Below are 19,714 nucleotides of genomic sequence, written 5' to 3' on the forward strand. Positions count from 1 at the left end.
CTAGAATTAGGGGTTTAGTTCCCCATTAGTGAACAGGCCGTGCGTACAAGGTAGGGAAAGGCCATCGATGCTTTGGTATTGACTCTCGTCCAATTCAGCAAAACCCAAGACGGAAAAGGGACCAATTGATTATAATTGCTTCCGATTGCCTTTCGCGGCTAAACGTACGAAGCGTAGGCACTATCTATACTTCGGTCAAAGCCAAATTGACAAACAGTTGGTAGGCCCACAATTGCGGCTAGCCTTTACTTCCTTTGTTAGCAATGCATACGAGAGAAAAGATTCAACTCTCCTTGATTCCTCAATTTGGTCAAAACTAATCAAAAGCTAAGGAATTCCAGAGTCAACAAAAGATGGGAAGCAATACAAAAGTCAAGAATGGTGGCTTTGTTCTCTCCCCCCCCCCCTTACAAAGCTGCGGCTTCCACCTCTTTTAGCATAGCCTTCCAGAAAACCTACAAACCAAGCGAAAAAAAAACTAACTACCGCCTCCTGTTGTCGACCGAAGTTCCAAGAAGGGATTTTTCCCTATCGCCAATTGTTGTGTTTTTCCTTTTTCCCAAAATAGAAATAACAAGACTCCCTCAAATAAAAAAAAATAAAGTAAAATCTATTACAATTAAATGTCTTCAGCTCCTCAAGCGGGCCCCATGTACGATGGTTCTAAAACTCGAATTTAAGCACTTTTCATCATCCACTCCTGCAATTAGCACCAAAACAAAATATCATAGAGTCCACCCAATTAATGAAAATATTTAGTTCAATTAATTGTGCAATAATGCCCAAAATACCCACTAAAATGCACCCTATCAATCTCCCCCACACCTGAACTATGCTTGCCCTCAAGCATAATTAACTCAGAAATGCAATAAAGATACTAAGCAAACCACAGCAGTTCATACCAAGAATGGCATTCCAAATTCCCCAATAACCTCATCGAAATCAGAGTATACCAAATCAACAATTCTCACCGTTTAAAGTGCACTCAATCACTCCAAAATGTATATGAAATGTATATAAGATAACTCTCAGATCAACACAATAGAATGACACTACCATAAACTTGCTCATATATCATATCGCCACCACTTACTCATGAATTTAAATGCAGCAATCAAGGGACTTTACAAGGTTGTAATGGGGTTAGGGTGAGAAGGTAGGATAAAAAAGGAATCAAAAGGGTGTAAAAGTATAAAGAAAGTGCTCAGAGATTCAATACACAGATGCTTTGCACATTTGAAACTTCAAGGCACCTCGACCATCACACAAGTGAAGTAAATTAGCACTTGCCACAACCTTCGACTTTTCTTTCTCCTCTTTTCATTCATCTACCTCCCTTTTTTTTTCTTTTCTTTTTTTTTCTTCTTTTTTTTTTCAAATCAATTTTGTACAATAACTCCCAACCAGCACCATAAAATCGACTTTACTTGCTGATTTCCTGCACTTTGTCTTCTTTTCACATTTTTTTTTTGTGTTTTTCTCTTTTTTGTGTTTTTCTTTTTTTTCATAGATAGGTGTAGTACCTCTCAAATAATACTCCAAAATTCTGTATAATGAAATCAAAGCACTTCTTTATACGCGGTTCAAAACGAAAGTCTAAAAAGTGGTTTTACGGCTAAAAACTAGGGTCTCAAACGAAGAATAAGGGTTAAGGCTCAACTTGGCTCCCTAGTGGTAAATAATCCAAGGGTTGGTTTTAAGAAAGTCCAAATATGGCTCATTCCTAGGTGCCCTATCATTTCAACGCATTAAACTCATTTAAATGTGGTCTTGACATGCATAACCGAGCAATTTCTAGAATGACAAACCATGTGCACTAATCACTCAACAAACGAAAAAAAATAGGCCCAAAAATCGCACAAGTGGTCAAATTTATGTCAAGTTCAGTATATTCTTCAATCAATTCGTCATCGAGGAAAATAGAACAACCTATGGCATGAACTTGCTACGTATACTCATATCTCAATTGCATTCATCACAGTTTAAAGAAATGGACTACTAAGGCAAGGAAAAATTTAATCAGACAACTAAAAACACAGCTAAAGCATAGTTAACCCTCCCCCACACCTAAACCTTACATTGCCCCCAATGTAAGCAAAGAAAGATCAAAACAGAGGTATTGGGCAACGATACTCCCCTCAAAACGGAGGAGGGCAGAAATGAATCACGGTTGTGGAGGGAAAGGCGGGGGGAAACCCACGTGGTGGAGATATTGTGCCAAATTCTGGGCCATCCCGCCCATTTGGCGTTCCATCCGCTCCATACGAGTGTCCATACGAGGGGGCAGGTCAAAGGCTAGGGAATGGTGTCCAAAAATATGTCAACAAACAGCCAACAAAGCGAATGATTCCCAGTCACCGCTCCCAACCACAGACAAGTGCAAAAACAGACAATAAACTTACCCCAAAAGCTAATTAATCCTGTGAACAGCAAAATTTTCCCAAAATACTACCAATTGAACCCAAAAACTAATTAATTAGACAAACACAGCAAAATTCCCCTAGACTAATTAAACAGGCAACTAGAGTAAAAACTTTTCCCAAATATCACTGATTGCGCACAAAATTTGACGATTAGTCAGCAATCAACCACATATATATACCACAGCACCCAAACAAGCACAAAATTTCTGTCCTCAGCTAGCAAGCCAACAATCTGGCCTCAGCTAAGAAATTAAAATCTGGCATCAGCTAACGAAAGCTAGTAATCTGGCCTCAGCTACTTAGTGACAGAAAATTAAAGAACGAAATCACCGGAGTGTGGAAGAGGCAGTGGGTGAAGTAGAGAGTAGGGGCGGCAGAGAGGTGGAAGAAGGCACCGCGTGCTGGCAAGCACGCGGAGGTCGCGCGCTGTGGGCGCTGCTGAGGCTGAGTTGCTGCTCTGACACTCTTGTTGCGCGAGGAGGCTCGGCTGGTGGACTGGAGCACTCGAGCTGCAAGTTGCGCAGGGGGTGATGCGCGAAGAGGTGGCTGCGCGAAGCTGCTGCGAGGCTGCTGCGAGCTGGGCAGGGTCAGGCGCTGGTGATGCGCGCGGCGGTTGCTGCTGGCTGCGGCTGGTGAAGCCCTTGAGTAGGAGCAGAGGAGCTCGCGCGCGGTCCCCTACGGGGCTGGATCTGCGCACGATGGAGTTGCGCAGAGAGAGAGGCGTCGCGCGCTGGCGCGCGGCGTGCGGCCAGGTGGGAGGTCGCTGCGCGCTGTCTGCTGGCGTACAGGGGGGCGCGCGAAGGATTTGAGCTGGAGGGAATGTGGCGGCGGACGTGTGGCAATGGCGGCGTGCGGCCAGGTGGGGCGCGTCGGCAAACCAAGCAGAGGAAAGGAAAGAAGAAGAAAGAAAAAGAAAAGAAAGAAGAAGAAGAAAAGAGTAGGGTTTTGTGCCCTTTAAAAAAAAAAAATCTTTTCTCTCTTTTTTTTTTTTTTTTTTTTTGAGAATAAGGAACCTCTGGCTTATGCGTGGGCACGCCTAACTACCCCTAGTCTTTTGACCATCCGTCGAAAATTCTCGATCCGTTAGCGTGACCACCTAGCGTGGGCACGTCTAACTGCTATAGAGTCCGCAGATCCTGAACGAAAATTTCTTTCCCTCAGGCGTGACCACCTGGCGTGGGCACGTCTAACTACTAATTTCCTGCCACCAAACATCGAACTATTAATTGACACTAACACTTAACTAAAACTTAAAAAATGCATGAAAACTGAAACAAACAGTCTTGGGTTACCTCCCAAGTAGCGCCTTTCTTTAATGTCTTTGGCTAGACATAGCACCACTCTTTAGTCTGGATGTAATTGAATTTTTCTTGTAATTGGTGGCCTTCCTCCGGGATCCACGTGGCCATTGAGTGCAACCTTTTCCCTAAATTTTCTCTCCATTTTCAACTCATGAATTGCTTTCATCCTATAGGACTTGTTCGCAGCAACCTTGAATTTACCCCTACAAGCAAACTTAGAAAATTCTTGTACAGAGGGATTAGTGGCATAGATAGCAAACACAGACTGAGAGTTAACAGGATGTTTCATTGTACCAAAGATATTAAAGTGGACTATTTCTCCATCAAATTCCATCGTGAGAGTACCCTTACTAACATCAATTTTAGTCTGGGCAGTACTCAAAAATGGTCTTCCTAATATAATGGGTGATGGATTTGGGGCACTTCTATCATCCATGTAAAGCACATAAAAATCAGCAGGAAAAATTAATCCATCTACTTGCACTAAAACATCCTCAATTATCCCATCCGGATAAGCACATGTACGATCAGCCAATTGAATTATTATCCCCGTTTCTTTTAATGGTCCTAAATTTAGAGAATCATAGATTGACTTAGGCATCACATTAATAGAACTCCTAAATCTATCATGGCATTTTTGATACTAGAATGTCCAATTTTACAGGGAATAGTAAACATACCTGGATCCCCGCATTTGGGTGGAAGTTTCCTTTGAAGTACAGCTGATACATTCTCTCCTACCATCACTCTCTCATCACCCCTTAGCTTTCTTTTGTTAACGCACAAGTCTTTCAAGAACTTTGCGTATTTGGGTACCTGCTTGATCACGTCCAATAGTGGGATGTTTACTTGAACTTTGCGGAACACATCCAGGATTTCCTTTTCCCTTTCTGCCCTCTTTGTCTTTTCCAACCTGCAAGGAAAAGGAGCTAGATTAGATTTAATAGGGATTGAAGGAATAGATGTTACCTTAGGGTCTTTGCGAATGCGCCCTTCCTCTTCAATCTCCTTTTCTATCTCCTCCTCACTTTTGCTTTTCGAATTTTTCACTTTAGCCCCTTCCAACTCCTTACCACTCCTCAGTGTCATGGCGCTTACATTCTTGGGATTTTCCTGGGGCTGCGATGGCAGTTTCCCATAAACGTGAGATTCCAAGCGGTTGATGGCAGTTGCCAGTTGACTTATTCGAACATCTTGGTCCTTCTTGTCAGCTTTGGTGCCCTGCTGGAGCTGCTCGGTTTTCGCGGCCAATGATCTGATCTCCTCTTGAAGCTGTGTAGTAGTCGTGACCAGGTTAGTAGTAGTCGTGGCCAGGTTCTTGACTAGATCCTCCAAGGAACTCTCTGAATTGGAGGATGAGGGTTGAGATTTTGGTTGCCAAGGCTGGTGGAATCCTGGTGGACGATTCGGGAATGAACCTTGTTGCCTGTTCCCATAACTGAGGTTGGGATGGTCTCTCCAACCGGGGTTGTATGTGTTGGAATACGGGTCATACTGCCTGCGGGGCGCGGGCACGCCTCCGGCCATATTTACCTGTTCCGCCCCGTTCTCTTGCAAAATGGGGCACAAATCCGTGCAGTGGTCCATGCTAGTGCAGATTCCACACACCTTTTCTCGCGGTGTGTCTCTCATGGCCAATTGCCTGACAGCAGACGTCAACTCTGACAGTTGCTGCTGGATGGATGACGTCTCTGCTTCATTGACTCTACGGGTAGGAGTGTTCTCACGGAAGCCGAACTGCTGAGAGTTTTCTGCCATGGCTTCAATAAGGTCCCATGCTTCCCTCGGTGTTTTGTTCGCCAGGGCTCCTCCACTCGCAGCGTCAATAATACCCCTGTCAGTTGACTGGAGCCCTTCATAGAAGTACTGGATCAACAGTTGTTCGCTAATCTGATGCTGTGGGCATCCCTTGCACAACTTGTTGAACCTTTCCCAATAATCGTACAATGATTCCCCGGAGTACTGCTTGATACTGCATATTTCCTTTCTCAAACTCGCAACCCGGGATGCGGGGAAAAATTTTTCCAGAAATTTCTTTTTCAACTGTGCCCACGTGGTGATACTACCTGCAGGTAGGTAGTATAGCCAATCCTTCGCTGCATCCTTGAGAGAGAAAGGGAAAGCCCTGAGTCGTATTTGCTCTTCGGTGACCGCAGGGGGTTTCATGCTAGAGCAAACCACTTCGAATTCCTTGATATGTTTGTGGGGTTCCTCACCAGAAAGGCCATGGAACGAAGGTAGGAGTTGAATCAACCCCGATTTCAACTCGAATGAGGTATTCTCAGCCAGAGTTGGGAACGTGATGCACAAGGGCTGATGAGTCAGTTCTGGGGTAGCCAGCTCCCGTAATGTCTGGGTGTTGGCCATGCTCAATTCGTCTTCTATTGACTCGTTTTCAGAAAATGAGTACCCTTCTTTTTGTCTCTTGGTCTCTTGCCTTCGCCTACGTGCTGCCTTCTCAACCTCAGGATCGTATACCAAGTCACCTGTGCGAGAAGAACGGGGCATAAACTAGCAAAAGTACCAAGAAAAAGAAAAATAAAATAAAACAAAATAAAAACTGAATTCAAAAAGAAACAAATAATTCAGACGCCAGTCCCCGGCAACGGCACCAAAAATTGACAAGTGCCGAACCTGTGCAATAATAATAAATAAATCCTAACTACCACCTGAAACAGCTAGTAATCAATTCGAGTACTGGAGCAGGGACTCTAGGTGTGCAATGGGTTACTTGATTCACCCTGTTCCCGAAGAGTTTGCTTAATCCGATATACCTGAATTAATTATTTAACTGAATTCCCTAACTAGTAGACAGTGGTAAGCAGGGTCGTCTCCTCAGGGACTAGCAAGATATTTTGTTTCTTTTCAAATCAAGATTAATGGGGGGTTTTGGTATCAAATGCCAACTAAACAAATTAAATGCAGAAAATAATTAATTAAAAGAAATAATAATGGAGAAGCTCTAGCCAAGGGTACACTTCAGAAATGGTTCATGCACTGATCATCGAATCACAGATAATTCCAACATTTATTAATAGATTGGTTATAGTTGTCTCGCACGCGCTAAACAACCAACCCTTCCTTAATTTATCGATAGCTAAGGTACGACCGTTAGCTATTTCTCTAACCCAAAAACAACCCTAGGTACGACCGTAGGATTTAATTCTTAGATTGCATTATTAATTAGAAAGGCCCAATCCTAGCTAACAAACACGCTACGAGGGTTTATTTAAGTTAGGTCAAATATTCCCCTGACACAAATCCAATTATGTCAGTTGCTACTGGGATAGAGATAACGAACAATTACGGATTCAATTACCCCTATATAGCAAAATAGCCTATGTGAATAATTAATTATTGCGCACTAATCAATCATACACAAGGCTATAACAATGAAAATCAGGGAACATATGAATATCAATAAATGAAGAAAATAATTAAAAACGGTTTAGATCTCACAGTAATTGCCGAACCAAATCGTCAGTTATCCCTTTGACTAGAATTAGGGGTTTAGTTCCCCATTAGTGAACAGGCCGTGCGTACAAGGTAGGGAAAGGCCATCGATGCTTTGGTATTGACTCTCGTCCAATTCAGCAAAACCCAAGACGAAAAAGGGACCAATTGATTATAATTGCTTCCGATTGCCTTTCGCGGCTAAACGTACGAAGCGTAGGCACTATCTATACTTCGGTCAAAGCCAAATTGACAAACAGTTGGTAGGTCCACAATTGCGGCTAGCCTTTCCTTCCTTTGTTAGCAATGCATACGAGAAAAAAGATTCAATTCTCCTTGATTCCTCAGTTTGGTCAAAACTAATCAAAAGCTAAGGAATTCCAGAGTCAACAAAAGATGGGAAGCAACACAAAAGTCAAGAATGGTGGCTTTGTTCTCTCTCTCCCTTTACAAAGCTGCGGCTTCCACCTCTTTTAGCATAGCCTCCCAGAAAACCTAAAAACCAAGCGAAAAAAACTAACTACCGCCTCCTGTTGTCGACCGAAGTTTCAGGAAGGGATTTTTCCCTATCGCCAATTGTTGTGTTTTTCCTTTTTCCCAAAATAGAAATAACAAGACTCCCTCAAATAAAAATAAAAATAAAGTAAAATCTATTACAATTAAATGTCTTCAGCTTCTCAAGCGGGCCCCATGTACGATGGATCTTCTAAAACTCGAATTTAAGCACTTTCCATCATCCACTCCTGCAATTAGCACCAAAACAAAATATCAGTAGAATCCACCCAATTAATGAAAATATTTAGTCAATTAATTGTGCAATAATGCCCAAAATACCCACTAAAATGCACCCTATCAATGAGGATGAGAATGCAGAATTTTATTGCAATGCTTGTGAAGAAAGAAGAGATTTGGCTGATCCTACTTATTATTGCGAAGAATGTCACTTTGTTGCTCATTTTCATTGCGTGTTCTCTGAGGTACTCGATGATTATTATTCATTAGCTTCTTTCTTATTATTTTTTTTTTAAAAAAAAAAGTTTATTTCAAACTTGGATGGTTTAAATGTCTCAATTTCTCAGTGTTAACCAAAACTGAGATTTGATGGTTAATCTTCATCTATTTGCTTGTCTTGCATCATATCCTACCTCAACAGCGGAAAGAGTTTGCCGACTCGGCAGTCAGGTCTGAAAATCTCCAGTTGGAGACATCTATGACTGTCGTCTCAGGAGAAAAGCTTAGAAGAGAAGGAGATTCTGAAGCTAGTGGAAACGAAGAAGCTAAGCTTACACATACTAGGACGGACTTGATCCCTCAAGCTAGTGCTACAACTGAAGGTGTTCAAAACAAGAATGCGGATACTGGTCACAAACTGAATGAAGAGATTGCACTACTTGAAAACGAGACCGATGCGCTTGCAAGAGAAATAGACGAACTCAAACGAAAGCTCTGGGAACTAAACGATAGATGAATGGAGCAACATGCAAATCTGCAGAACAAACGCTTCATGAGAGATGTTCAATTCAAGAAAAATATCTCTCCATGGTGAGTGGATGTCCGTAAAACATAGTAAACTTGGCTAAAGATGAAGTTTGAAGCTCTTTATCTTATTCTGATATTTCTGATTATGAGGACAGGACACCTGGTACAGCGTCCTGAGTTTTCCTCTCCGTACTAAGGAGAAAATACTCCAAATAGTGGTGTGACCTATTAAATGTTCACAGAACTTGGATAGATGCATTCGTGCAACATCCGTGGCACGGGGAATTGCAGAAAGTGAACTCCATGGGGGAGAATAAGAACCCTGGCAATCATTCAGCTTGAAGGGTGTGAACATGCAATGACTGAATCAATTCTTTCTGAATAAAGGACGCCAAGAAGAGGCAACTGAGACATGAGCAAGAGCTGTTGTTGACTAAAGTTGCCTAAATTCAGATCAATCAAATGATTTATAAATATTCTAAGGCTACAGTTCCACCAATATTACTGTTGTATGTTGCTTTTTAAATATAACAATCCATTATCTTAGCCCCCTGAGTCGGAAGCCTCAGTATTTGATCATAATATAATGTAGGGCAAATTATCCAATTGGCCCTTGAACTTTTTGGCTAGGTAAAAATAAACCCCTCATCTATTTTTTGCTGACTTTAAGCCCTCGAACTTGTAAAATTGGGCACCCGTGACCCTTTTAGCCAGTTTATCCGATTTTGCAACCGGAAGGCCAATTCACACGAATGCCAGTGTGCTTCTTCAAAGGGCATTTTTGTCCGCATCTTCTAAGTAGAGTCCGGAGAGAAAAACGGGTTGTAGCAATGGAATTTCGGGCTTAATGTTTCAGTCCCTGGGTAAAATGATTTGGATTCAGCATCAAAGATTTCAATTTGGCGATAGCTTGTCTCCCTCCGACGGGTGGCCATGGCAAGTTTCTTGGCGTGAAGCAGTGGACACCAGCCAGGGTGACCCGGACAGGTAAATACGGAGCTTCGGAGAGGTCAGAATTTTGGGGCAGATCGACCCGGTAAATGCTCCACCATCCATCGTCTGATTGGCGGTGAAAATAGATGGTGGAGTCACCCGACCAGGTTGGCCAGCCACCATGCTGGCAGACCGTAATTCGGGGGTTCTGGTCGGATTCCGGAAAAACAACAATATCCATTTGTAACTCGTGAAATTCACCGCCCCAATCACGAGACCCATATGAAGCCACGGCGACAAACTTCCCGCTTTGAGAAACGGACGGGCTGTAATCAGCCACACCAGGCGATGTCAACCGCCGTACTTTCTTATCATTCAGCCGGGTCAAGTACAAAGCCAACCAGCTCTTAAACAGCTTATCGGGCTCTTCATGAGCTGAAATGAAGTAGGCCCGTTGATTCTTGATAACAGGACGATCATGGAACAGGCTTTCGGGTGGAGACGGGAGGAGCTCGGGTTTGGAAAGGTAGATCCTAGGAGAACCGAACCTTTCGGAGACGAAAACGAGGGTCTCCTCGTTGTCCAGGAACTGGCCGCTAAAGTTAATGGAGACGCATCAGTGAGGCGGCGCTGGGTGAGGTTTGGAAGCTTGACGGAAAAGATATCGAAGCCGTACTAGGTTATTCCGACGGTGGAGAAGACACTCCTTCTAACCTAACCCAACCGCAACTTGTTTCTTAAGGAGGAGTTGTCCCCTTTTTGCTTAGAAGATGCAGACAAAAATGCCCTTTGAAGAAGTACACTGAAATTCGTGTGAATTGGCCTTCCGGTTACAAAACCGGATAAACTGGCTAAAAGGGTCACGGATGCCCAATTTTACAAGTTCGAGGGTTTAAAGTCAGCAAAAAATAGATGAGGGACTTATTTTTACCTAGCCAAAAAGTTCAAGGACCAATTGGATAATTTGCCCTATAATGTAATTACCCATGCTGAAACTGCAACCACAGCTAGAAATCCACGCAGGATAGCAGATACAAACAAAAAGATGGGAGTGTATGCCTCTTTATTTGTAGCTGCTCACATACTACTTGAGATATATATATCCTTACATATACATAAGAAGCACTTTGTGTTTCTACGGTGGAGCTATTTTCAAGTGCAACTTTGCTTCCATGTGTTGTACTTTTGAGTGTTGAAACTCTTGCTAAAGTTCTTGTACCTTGAGGCCGGCGTCCAACTACAGTGGACATTAATTGCTGCCAATCAATTGTTCTTTGTGCTCCTGGCACTTATGGGCCCCGACTCTTAAGAAATTGAGAGAGACATATACAGAGCCATTCTGTATGCTGAAGCTATTTTTGATATACGTAAGGATATATATATATATATATATGTGTGTGCTAGATATCTTTTGTTTTTGATGATTTTTTATGATATTATGGCCTGCAAAATTGAAAGGTTATGTTCAAGATTCAGATATATATAATATGTAAAATAATAATATGTGCAAGATTTAGATATATATACTTTTATTATATATGTGTAAAATATAAGATGTAAATATATCTTTTTTCCTGGTATTATGCCCTGCAAAATTTAAAGGCTATGTGCAAGATTCAGATATATCTATGTATATATCTTTATAAAATAGAGATATATGTGATATGAAACAATTCATATATATATATATTAATATATATATGCATAAAATAGAGATATATGTAAGATGAAACAATTCAATCACATGTTCCCCTAATCCTTTATATTATTTTTTTATATATATAATTTAACTGAAATTTAACTACAATTTAACTAAAATTCAATTATTGTTTCACTAAATATTAAATAAGTACGTAGATGTATATAAAATAGAGATATATATGGAAGGTAAAACAATTCAATTCCATTTTCTCCTAATCCTTTATATTTTATTTTCTTCATACTTTTTTATCCTAAAATTTAGGTAAGTGCGCAGCTTCCTTGTCATCATCTCAAAAGATACGTGTCATGTATCGGCCAACCCTTGCTTACAATTGATGGCCAGCTTTTATTAATTGTCGGCCATTAACCTTTGTTGTTGACCAAATTGTTCCGGAAGATATCTCTTTTGTGCGCCACTGCATGCCACCGCTTGGTTATATTTGTAATTTTGTGTTTCTTTGATTGCTTATAAGATGCAAACAGTCTTCAAGCAAAATCGACTGTGTACTTCACTTCTCAGTTGCATGTAAAGCTTCTTCTCAATTGTTGTGAATCCAGAAACTCATACACAAGGTATTTTTATATTATCTGATATTTGATATTCGATGGAAATCTTTTCCTTCCTCTGTTATCATCTGATTCTGAATTTCGGTCTCCCTGGTTTCTTTGTTTATCAGAAATTCTATGCTTACTGCCTTAACATCTTTTGTTCAGGTTTCCAACAAAGTTGCTACACTGCTTTCTGCCTTAGCCATCAATGGAGGTATTGTTTTGCTAGGTTTATTAACTTGCCTGTTTGTTCATAGTTTGTCTCTATCGTCTTTCCTGTTGTTCCTATCAGTCTTTTTTCCTTATTACGCTTAAGAAGCTTCTGTTTTATTCACTGTGTAATTATGTTAAAACAAATCTCCTCGATTGTAATACGGACAACATGAGTTCCTCTAAGTTATATCGACCTGACAATGCTCTGAATGTTCGTGAGAAAAAAAAATGAGAGGAATAGAAAAAAGAGAGAAAAATTTGCTGCTCTTTCGAAGGAAAAGAGGCTCATCGAAGGAAAAGTAGAGATGCGTATCACAGAAAAAATTTAACCAAACTTTTGTCCAAGCCAGTTGGTGAACAATCTCAGCAGATTTCCAAACTATCAGATACTTCAGGCTCTGTTACACCAGCTACTTCTAACAATTGTGCTGATGGTACGTATCCATTGCACAATTTTTGCTTTCTCGTTTATCCGTAAGCTTTCTCATTTATTCATCATTTTTTTGATATTGTTGTATGCAGCCTGACTCTTTGTCTACCGTGTATTGCAGCTGCAAAACTTCATGCAAATACACTTGCTCAGGGAGCTGATGGCTGTGTCAACACAGCTACCTCTTCTAATCCTCAACTATCTGCATGCAACCGTCAATATGACAATGGTAAAGTTAAATAAAATATTACTATTTGTCATTATTTTATTACAGATTTATTTTCTAAGCTTTCCAACATTTATCTGCCTGTTTGTCTTGCAATCTCTTGATGCCGGATCTCAGTTACTTGGCTTCAAATGTGCTCCGTCCCTCCTGCCTTCCATTCACATCAAAATCATCTTCGAGATTCGCACATTTCGCCGCTTTCCTATGCCACTATACATGATTATGGTACATGCCTAATGGTTATACTTACTACTATAAGGAACTGGCACAATTGTTTGTTTATTTTCGGTTGCTGTCCTCAACTCTGTATTTCTGTCTGTCTACTTGGTAGACAATGAGGTTCCTATACCTGACGCTGCATCAAAATTGAAGAATGGTGTCTCCTACATATAAATGAAAACAACTACTATTACTTAGTAAAGACAACAAAAAAATACTAACGAAATTAAATACAACAACTGCAACCAAGAAAAAAAAACCAAAAAAATAAATAAATAAATACAACCCCAAAAAAAATACCAACAATAAACAATAAATACACCAAAAAATTTAACACAATAATTAAATAAATAATATCACTGCATAAGTATAACAGGATACATTTTAGACACTGGTAATACAGTTTAAAGCCACAGATTTTAAATGCTAAGACTAAGCAGTATTGAATTACACTAAATTGGCGCCCGCGCCTCGCGCGGGAAAACGCACCTAGTATATATATATATGGTGCAGTAGGTACTATTCATAAAAATATATAAAAGAATTATTCAAAAAATAAATGCCATGACATGAGCCAAAGGAGAGGAGACATAACAAGAGACAACCTTGAATGAGTAAATTTTTGCGTTTATATGAAACTTGGATGCCAAATAGACAATGACGCGGAAACAGGTCTACTTAGCCTTTGAACCTGTGATAAAAATTTCATGTACAACACCCTTAAATTACTGCAAAATGCAAATATGAGAACTAGCATCTACATCTTAAACAATCAGTTAATTCAGCTGCTATATCACACAATGAATCCTCTATAATTATATAGATGCTTTCTGCAGCAACTTTTCCTAGCACTGTGGACGAGAGTTAGTGGACCATCTCAGGTCTTCAATGAATAACTCTGAACATACACAATGCAAACAGGTTAAAGTATCAACTTGACGGAATTTGCCTGCAAAAATAGCAGGTATTCTAGTAGGAAGAACGCTTGAAGAACATCCATCATGGTCTTGTAACCTACAGCAACTCCAAAAGCCCTGAAAAAATTCTTTCTACATTTTCAAATTGCAATGCCAGATGGTGACTAGCACTCAAAAGTCATTGCCCACTAGTGGAGGGACAAAACTGTAACCTTGAAGCGTCTGCTCAAATATGTGGCCTATTTTAAGTAAACTTTCCTGCAATAAAATGTAAAACTGTTTATGTAACTTAACTGCTTGCCTCGAAAAACCATTAACTACAAAAAAGATCACCCAGAGGACCATGTACAGATAAGACAGAGCAGTTAGCATAGCAGATAGTTATGGTACTCAAATATAGATCTTTATATACAAAAAAAATCCAACACCAACCTCATCAAATGCTGCTCCAATCATTTGCAAACCAACAGGAAGAACGGATGATCCTTCTTCAACAAATCCACAGGGTAAAACCAATGCAGGTAAACCAGCCAAGTTGACATTGACCTGCATCATATGTAATATTATAAATGGAAGAAGAAAATCTAAAAACAGTTACTAGTTCTCTGAACAGTATTCCAAGCTGGGATTGCTAATTCATGTATGATGAGGATAAATACAACAGTACAGGATCCATGTCATTGCAAGTTATATAACTAAGGAATGCCAAAAATTTAGAATTGCAACCTTCTAAATACTTACAAATCACTTCCATAATGAACAAATAAAACAGCGAAAACAGGCAATGGGAAACATCAAACTATAACATCAATTTACATAATAAGATACCTCCACTCAAACATGGAATCATATAAAAAGCTTTGTGCAAGAGCAAACACTTTTAAGTTACAACCATCATAATCTACTAACTCCCACTAATAGCTTTGCTCAACTAGCGTGACCTTCACCTTCTCATGGTAATAATATATTTCCACACCAAGGCATATCATATGTTGCATAATTTTGATTCATTGCCAGCTTTCAAAATTTCTTCAAGTTACATACTTCTGGGATTTTATCTCATGATCAATTTGCTTCCATGTCCTTAAAATGCATATTTCTCACCCCAAGCTACAATAGAGCTGGACTCATTTAACGTATTTAGAGAAGACATGAATGCAAATGCACTAGCTTTAGGAATTCAAAATAGTCACAAAAAAATCCAGATTAGGTATGTCTATAACCCCAATCTCTTACAGAATTGCTACAATGAATACTTACGGTCATGATGTCACCCGCATACATGGCCAACGGGTCATTTTTCTTCTCACCTGTGCATAGCAAATTAATCTCTATAATCAGATGCCTTAAAAAGAAAAAGAATATAGTTTTACATCAAAGATAAATAGAATCAATTGAAAGAACAGCAAAAAGTGTGTGAAAATCCATGTATCATACCAATCTTATAAGCAACAGATGGTGCTGCAGGTGAGATCAGAACGTCATTTTCTTCCAAAGCTGCTCTGAAGCTCTTCTGAACTAAAGTCCTAACCTAAGAGATGGTCACAATCATTCTAGTAAATGCGCTGGATAAGAAAACCAACTCAACACATTGCGACATTCAGCATATTATAGCTCTTTGAAAAACATCAAGCCTCCTGACAATATATTTTGACCTACAGGCTTTACCAACAAAGGCCACAATATGAGTAAATTACTTTTTTAATCTTTTAATGTTTGGTTTTATTTATTCAATTTTTTTGGGCCACAATGTATTTTATTGTTTTATTTATTCAATGTTATAGGGGTGTGTGGGCACAGACATACACAAGCATGAGTTCGAAATTATATATCACGCATTAAGGAAAAGACTGGAGAAAGATTGTGGAGGAGGTGGAGGTCAATAGTGATTTTTAAAGACTCCAGCTTCAAGGCAAGATCACAATCTGAATGCAAGTCCATATCAACAGACATACATTCAATCATATTTGACAAAAAAAAGGCACATTCATTACTTTACCTGCTGGGCACGCTTGTAATATGCATCATAATATCCAGCTGAAAGTGCATATGTCCCCATTAGAATTCTAAGTTTAACCTGAGAAAAACAAATCAGATGTTAGCCTTAGCCAAGCACAACAACTAAAGCAGATGTCAGTATTATTTCCTTAAATGCTACAGGATAACTCATGCCATGACAACGGATACAAGTTTTGCTCATTTTGGAGGGGTGGATTGCAGAACTATGGTACTAGGACTATTCACTTTGCCCCGCCGTACTCATGTTGGACAATCATTTTGCACTAGAGTACCCGTGTCCTTGAGACTCCCATACCCAACTCCAAGTAACATAGGTGCATAATATCTTTCAGTAGAATAAATGATGCATACCTCAGAACCAAATCCTTCAGCACGAGAATCCCCATACAAGGAACTTAGCTCATCAGCAAAGACCTGATTTCCAAATCTGAAAAGGTAAGACGATTAAATTAGACAAGACAACTAAATTGCCACCACTACTTGCTCAGTGGTCCTAACATCTCTTCCCAATCATTAAGAACCCAAACGAAATAGTGCAAGAGGAATCTGAAAAATAAACAAAACTCCAAGTTTTACCTAACTCCATCATAGCGGGCTAAGTTTGAGGATGATTCGGATGAAGCAAGAATGTAGTATGCTGGCAAACCAAGGGAGAAAGATGGGAATGAGACCTGCGATTTGTAAATATCAAATGCTATACTTTTGTTGATTCACACACGAAACTGAAGACAGGTGAACATTCTACTCAATTTAAAAAATAATAATAATAAAAAGAAGATCACCTCAGATATGGTGCATCCCAAATCCTCCAAGTGAGAAACAGAATGTTGGAGTGACGAAATTACATCTGGATCAACTCCATCCGCAAGGGTTTCACGGATAACACCCACTCTAAGTCCTTTCAAAGGTTTAGAATCCAAATAATCCTTGGGAATAAACTGGGATGCAAAGTTAGGAATTCCCTGAAAAGAAACATTCCCATCAATGTAGCAATATCATTTTGATACTAGTCAGAAAAAATATGTACACTTGACACTAAAAGCGACATTTACAGAAAAGCAGGCAGCACCATCATGCTGCTCTTAAGCAATGTCTTCCACAAATACAGTTAATAGACATTCACTATGAAATTAAATTGATTCAACTTCCTCTTAATATATGTTTTTCTGGCTTCAAATAGAGTATAAGACGCATGCCCTTATGTAGTAGAGGTAGAGGATTTGATAGTGGGTATGGTACATATTTGAAATTAGGTATGTAATACCTACGATGATATTAACTTCCACAAAGAAATTTATTCACAAGGAGGAAAAGAAACTCACTTGTTTACTACTAGTGGCATCAAATTTATCATGACCCGAAACTGCCTGAAGGACTATCCCTGTATCAGCAACTGATGAACCCAAGCATCCAATGACATCTAGAGATGATGCATAAGCAACAAGGCCATATCTTGAGACACGACCATATGTTGGTTTGAGTCCAACAACACCACAAAATGATGCTGGTTGCCTAACACTTCCACCAGTATCAGTTCCCAATGACACAGCACACTGTTGAGCAGAAACAGCTGCTGCAGAGCCCCCAGATGATCCCCCTGGTACCCGAGATAAATCCCAAGGATTAGCTGTCACCTATTGAAGATGAAGATGCATCACCTGAGCAAACCATTTCAAATTACAAGTTGCAGGTTTTAGAACCAACTCATGTTCACAGCTGAGAAACTCAAGTTTACAAGAGAAATAGGGGGTTACTAATGAGATCGTCAAAAGAGTACGTGCAGCAATTCCAGTTATCCTGCTGCCATTTAAACTACCCAGGGAGAAACAGCAATTATTTGTGATACCAAATTTGCATTGACAATACCAAGTGGAAAAGAGGCTTTTCTTTTCCACTGCAATACCTACTTTAATTCATTTAAATGCGAAAAAGTAAAAACAAGCAATTTTTTACTCCTCTCAGATTCAAATTACTAGTTTCAAACTTCAAACTTAGCACCAGCATCCAAGTCCAAGTTAAACCAAGTATATGTGGAGTAACAGAGTGAGCATCCAGACTACGCATGATACACTACATTTCAAAATCCAAATCCAACCATCCATTTTCAGACCATTCAAATATTCAAGAAAGCTCTTCATTTCGCACAGATAACACGTCCTAAAATACTTTAATGAGTTCCCCCCATTTTATGGCGTTTATGAGTCACAATGTCTTAAGCATTATATACCTTCATTTCACAACTTGACTAACCTTGACCTAGCCTCCAATGCAGCGCTCACTCAAAACCACTGAACATACAAGCATAAATCAAACTCAAGTCAATAGAAGCCATTTGTTTTCCATACCATATGTGATCAGACGTACAAGTAAGCTATCAGATATCTACAAAATTTAATTTAAAAAAAATTCTGGATACAAACACCCAATGTAATTACCTAAAAACGCAAACTTTCCTGTTTGTAGAGAGCAAAAATCCCAACTTTGATCTCATTTCTAAATAAAACTGCATTTACACAAAATCTTAGAAAAATGAGTAACTAAAGAAAAATGATAAAGGTAAAACTTCTCGCCTGATAGCCAGAGGCTTCAGTAGTACTTCCCATACCAAACTCATCCAAATTAGTCTTGCCAACAATGATAGCGCCATTTTCCCTCAACTTTTTAACCGCCGTGGCGTCATATGGCGGAGTATAATTCTCCAAAATCTTGGACCCGGCAGTGGAAGGCATATCTGAAGTGCAAATATTATCTTTAACCCCAGCAAGAACTCCAGCAAGAGGGCCCAATTCCTCATTGTTCTGAATTCTCCTGTCAATTTCTTCAGCCTGTTTCAAAACGGCATCTTCCGGGGATACGTACAGGAAGCTCTTGAGTTGGGGTTCGGTGCGGCGGAGGCGGCTGAGGAAAGTCTTGGCTATTTCTACCGCTGTGGTCTCCCGGGAGAGAAGGGATTTACGTATTCTGAGAATTTGGGAAGTGGGTTGTGGGGAGGAGGGTGTGGGGACAGGGGTGGTGGAGGTTTGGAGGCACCTGAGGGGGATTTGATGGAGGGTTGAGAGGCGGAGAAGCCTCGGATTTTGGATTGAAGACAGCATTATTGTTAGCTCGTTTCTGAGGAGGGAAAGAGGAGGAAAGGCAGAGGATTTATGGGTTTATGGCAGCTGTGGGTTTTTGCTGAATTATCCTCTTAAGAGGGATGGCTAAAGCCAGTCTCTTAAAGGCGTGATCGTGTGAGTGAATTAAAGACCTCTGCCAAGTTAAAGGCGCAAAGTGAATTTGAAGCGTCTAACGTGCCTTGCTAAATTAAGAACGTGTTTCATTTCTTCAAATTGCTGTTCATTTTGTTATCCTCAAAAGAAGGGAAAAAAAAAAACGTAATAACCTTTGTCATTTAAGATATACAAATAGAAATGTGGTTCCTTAACCCTTCTGTTTTTCTTCATTAGTTCTACACTGGTACATTGATATTTCAATGATGACTCCATTTTCTCGTAGCAATGATGTTTTCTGCCTTTATTTTTGTATTAATATATGTATTCAAGTATTTTGTACAGTTTGTTATTTGCTTTCTTTACTCTTTATCTTGTTTCATCCAGTAAAGGTTCAGGATTGCAGGCTCATAGCACAAATCCGGTACATTATCCTGTTCAAATAGTCAAATACCAACTCTTTCTTTGTTCATGGCAACACTTATGGCAGACACAGTGCAGTTCTCAACATGAGAATGCTCAATCACCAGAAAAAGGGCCATTCCATTTTTTTTTTTTTTTTTTGGTGCATGTTATTTTGCATTTGATGATATGCAGAAACAGATTCTATACTATTACTCTCCTGAATGTTGTCTTTCTTTT

At 39.8% G+C, this 19,714-nt stretch overlaps 2 protein-coding genes and 1 non-coding gene across 3 annotated transcripts; 1 reads left to right on the forward strand and 2 right to left on the reverse strand.

Annotated features, from left to right (window-relative positions):
- Window positions 1-4,324: 4,324 nt before the first annotated feature.
- Window positions 4,325-6,091, reverse strand: LOC113771849. The gene is made up of 2 exons (XM_027316402.1): window positions 5,903-6,091; window positions 4,325-5,686 (listed from the first exon to the last, which is right to left on the reverse strand). Exons 1-2 carry the CDS (start codon window positions 6,089-6,091, stop codon window positions 4,325-4,327), a joined length of 1,551 nt encoding a protein of 516 aa, XP_027172203.1.
- Window positions 5,613-5,719, forward strand: LOC113772690. Its single transcript, XR_003468650.1, has one exon. It is a non-coding gene; the product is annotated as a small nucleolar RNA R71 (small nucleolar RNA).
- Window positions 6,092-13,580: 7,489 nt separating the features above from the next.
- LOC113769877 (glutamyl-tRNA(Gln) amidotransferase subunit A, chloroplastic/mitochondrial-like) lies at window positions 13,581-19,018 on the reverse strand. The gene is made up of 10 exons (XM_027314190.1): window positions 18,434-19,018; window positions 17,186-17,497; window positions 16,646-16,825; window positions 16,440-16,534; window positions 16,215-16,290; window positions 15,844-15,921; window positions 15,282-15,375; window positions 15,105-15,154; window positions 14,277-14,390; window positions 13,581-14,102 (listed from the first exon to the last, which is right to left on the reverse strand). Exons 1-10 carry the CDS (start codon window positions 18,956-18,958, stop codon window positions 14,016-14,018), a joined length of 1,611 nt encoding a protein of 536 aa, XP_027169991.1. The 5' UTR covers window positions 18,959-19,018; the 3' UTR covers window positions 13,581-14,015.
- Between the last annotated feature and the right edge of the window lie 696 nt (window positions 19,019-19,714).

Source organism: Coffea eugenioides, chromosome 5 (assembly GCF_003713205.1).
Source record: "Coffea eugenioides isolate CCC68of chromosome 5, Ceug_1.0, whole genome shotgun sequence".
Lineage (NCBI taxonomy): Eukaryota > Viridiplantae > Streptophyta > Magnoliopsida > Gentianales > Rubiaceae > Coffea > Coffea eugenioides.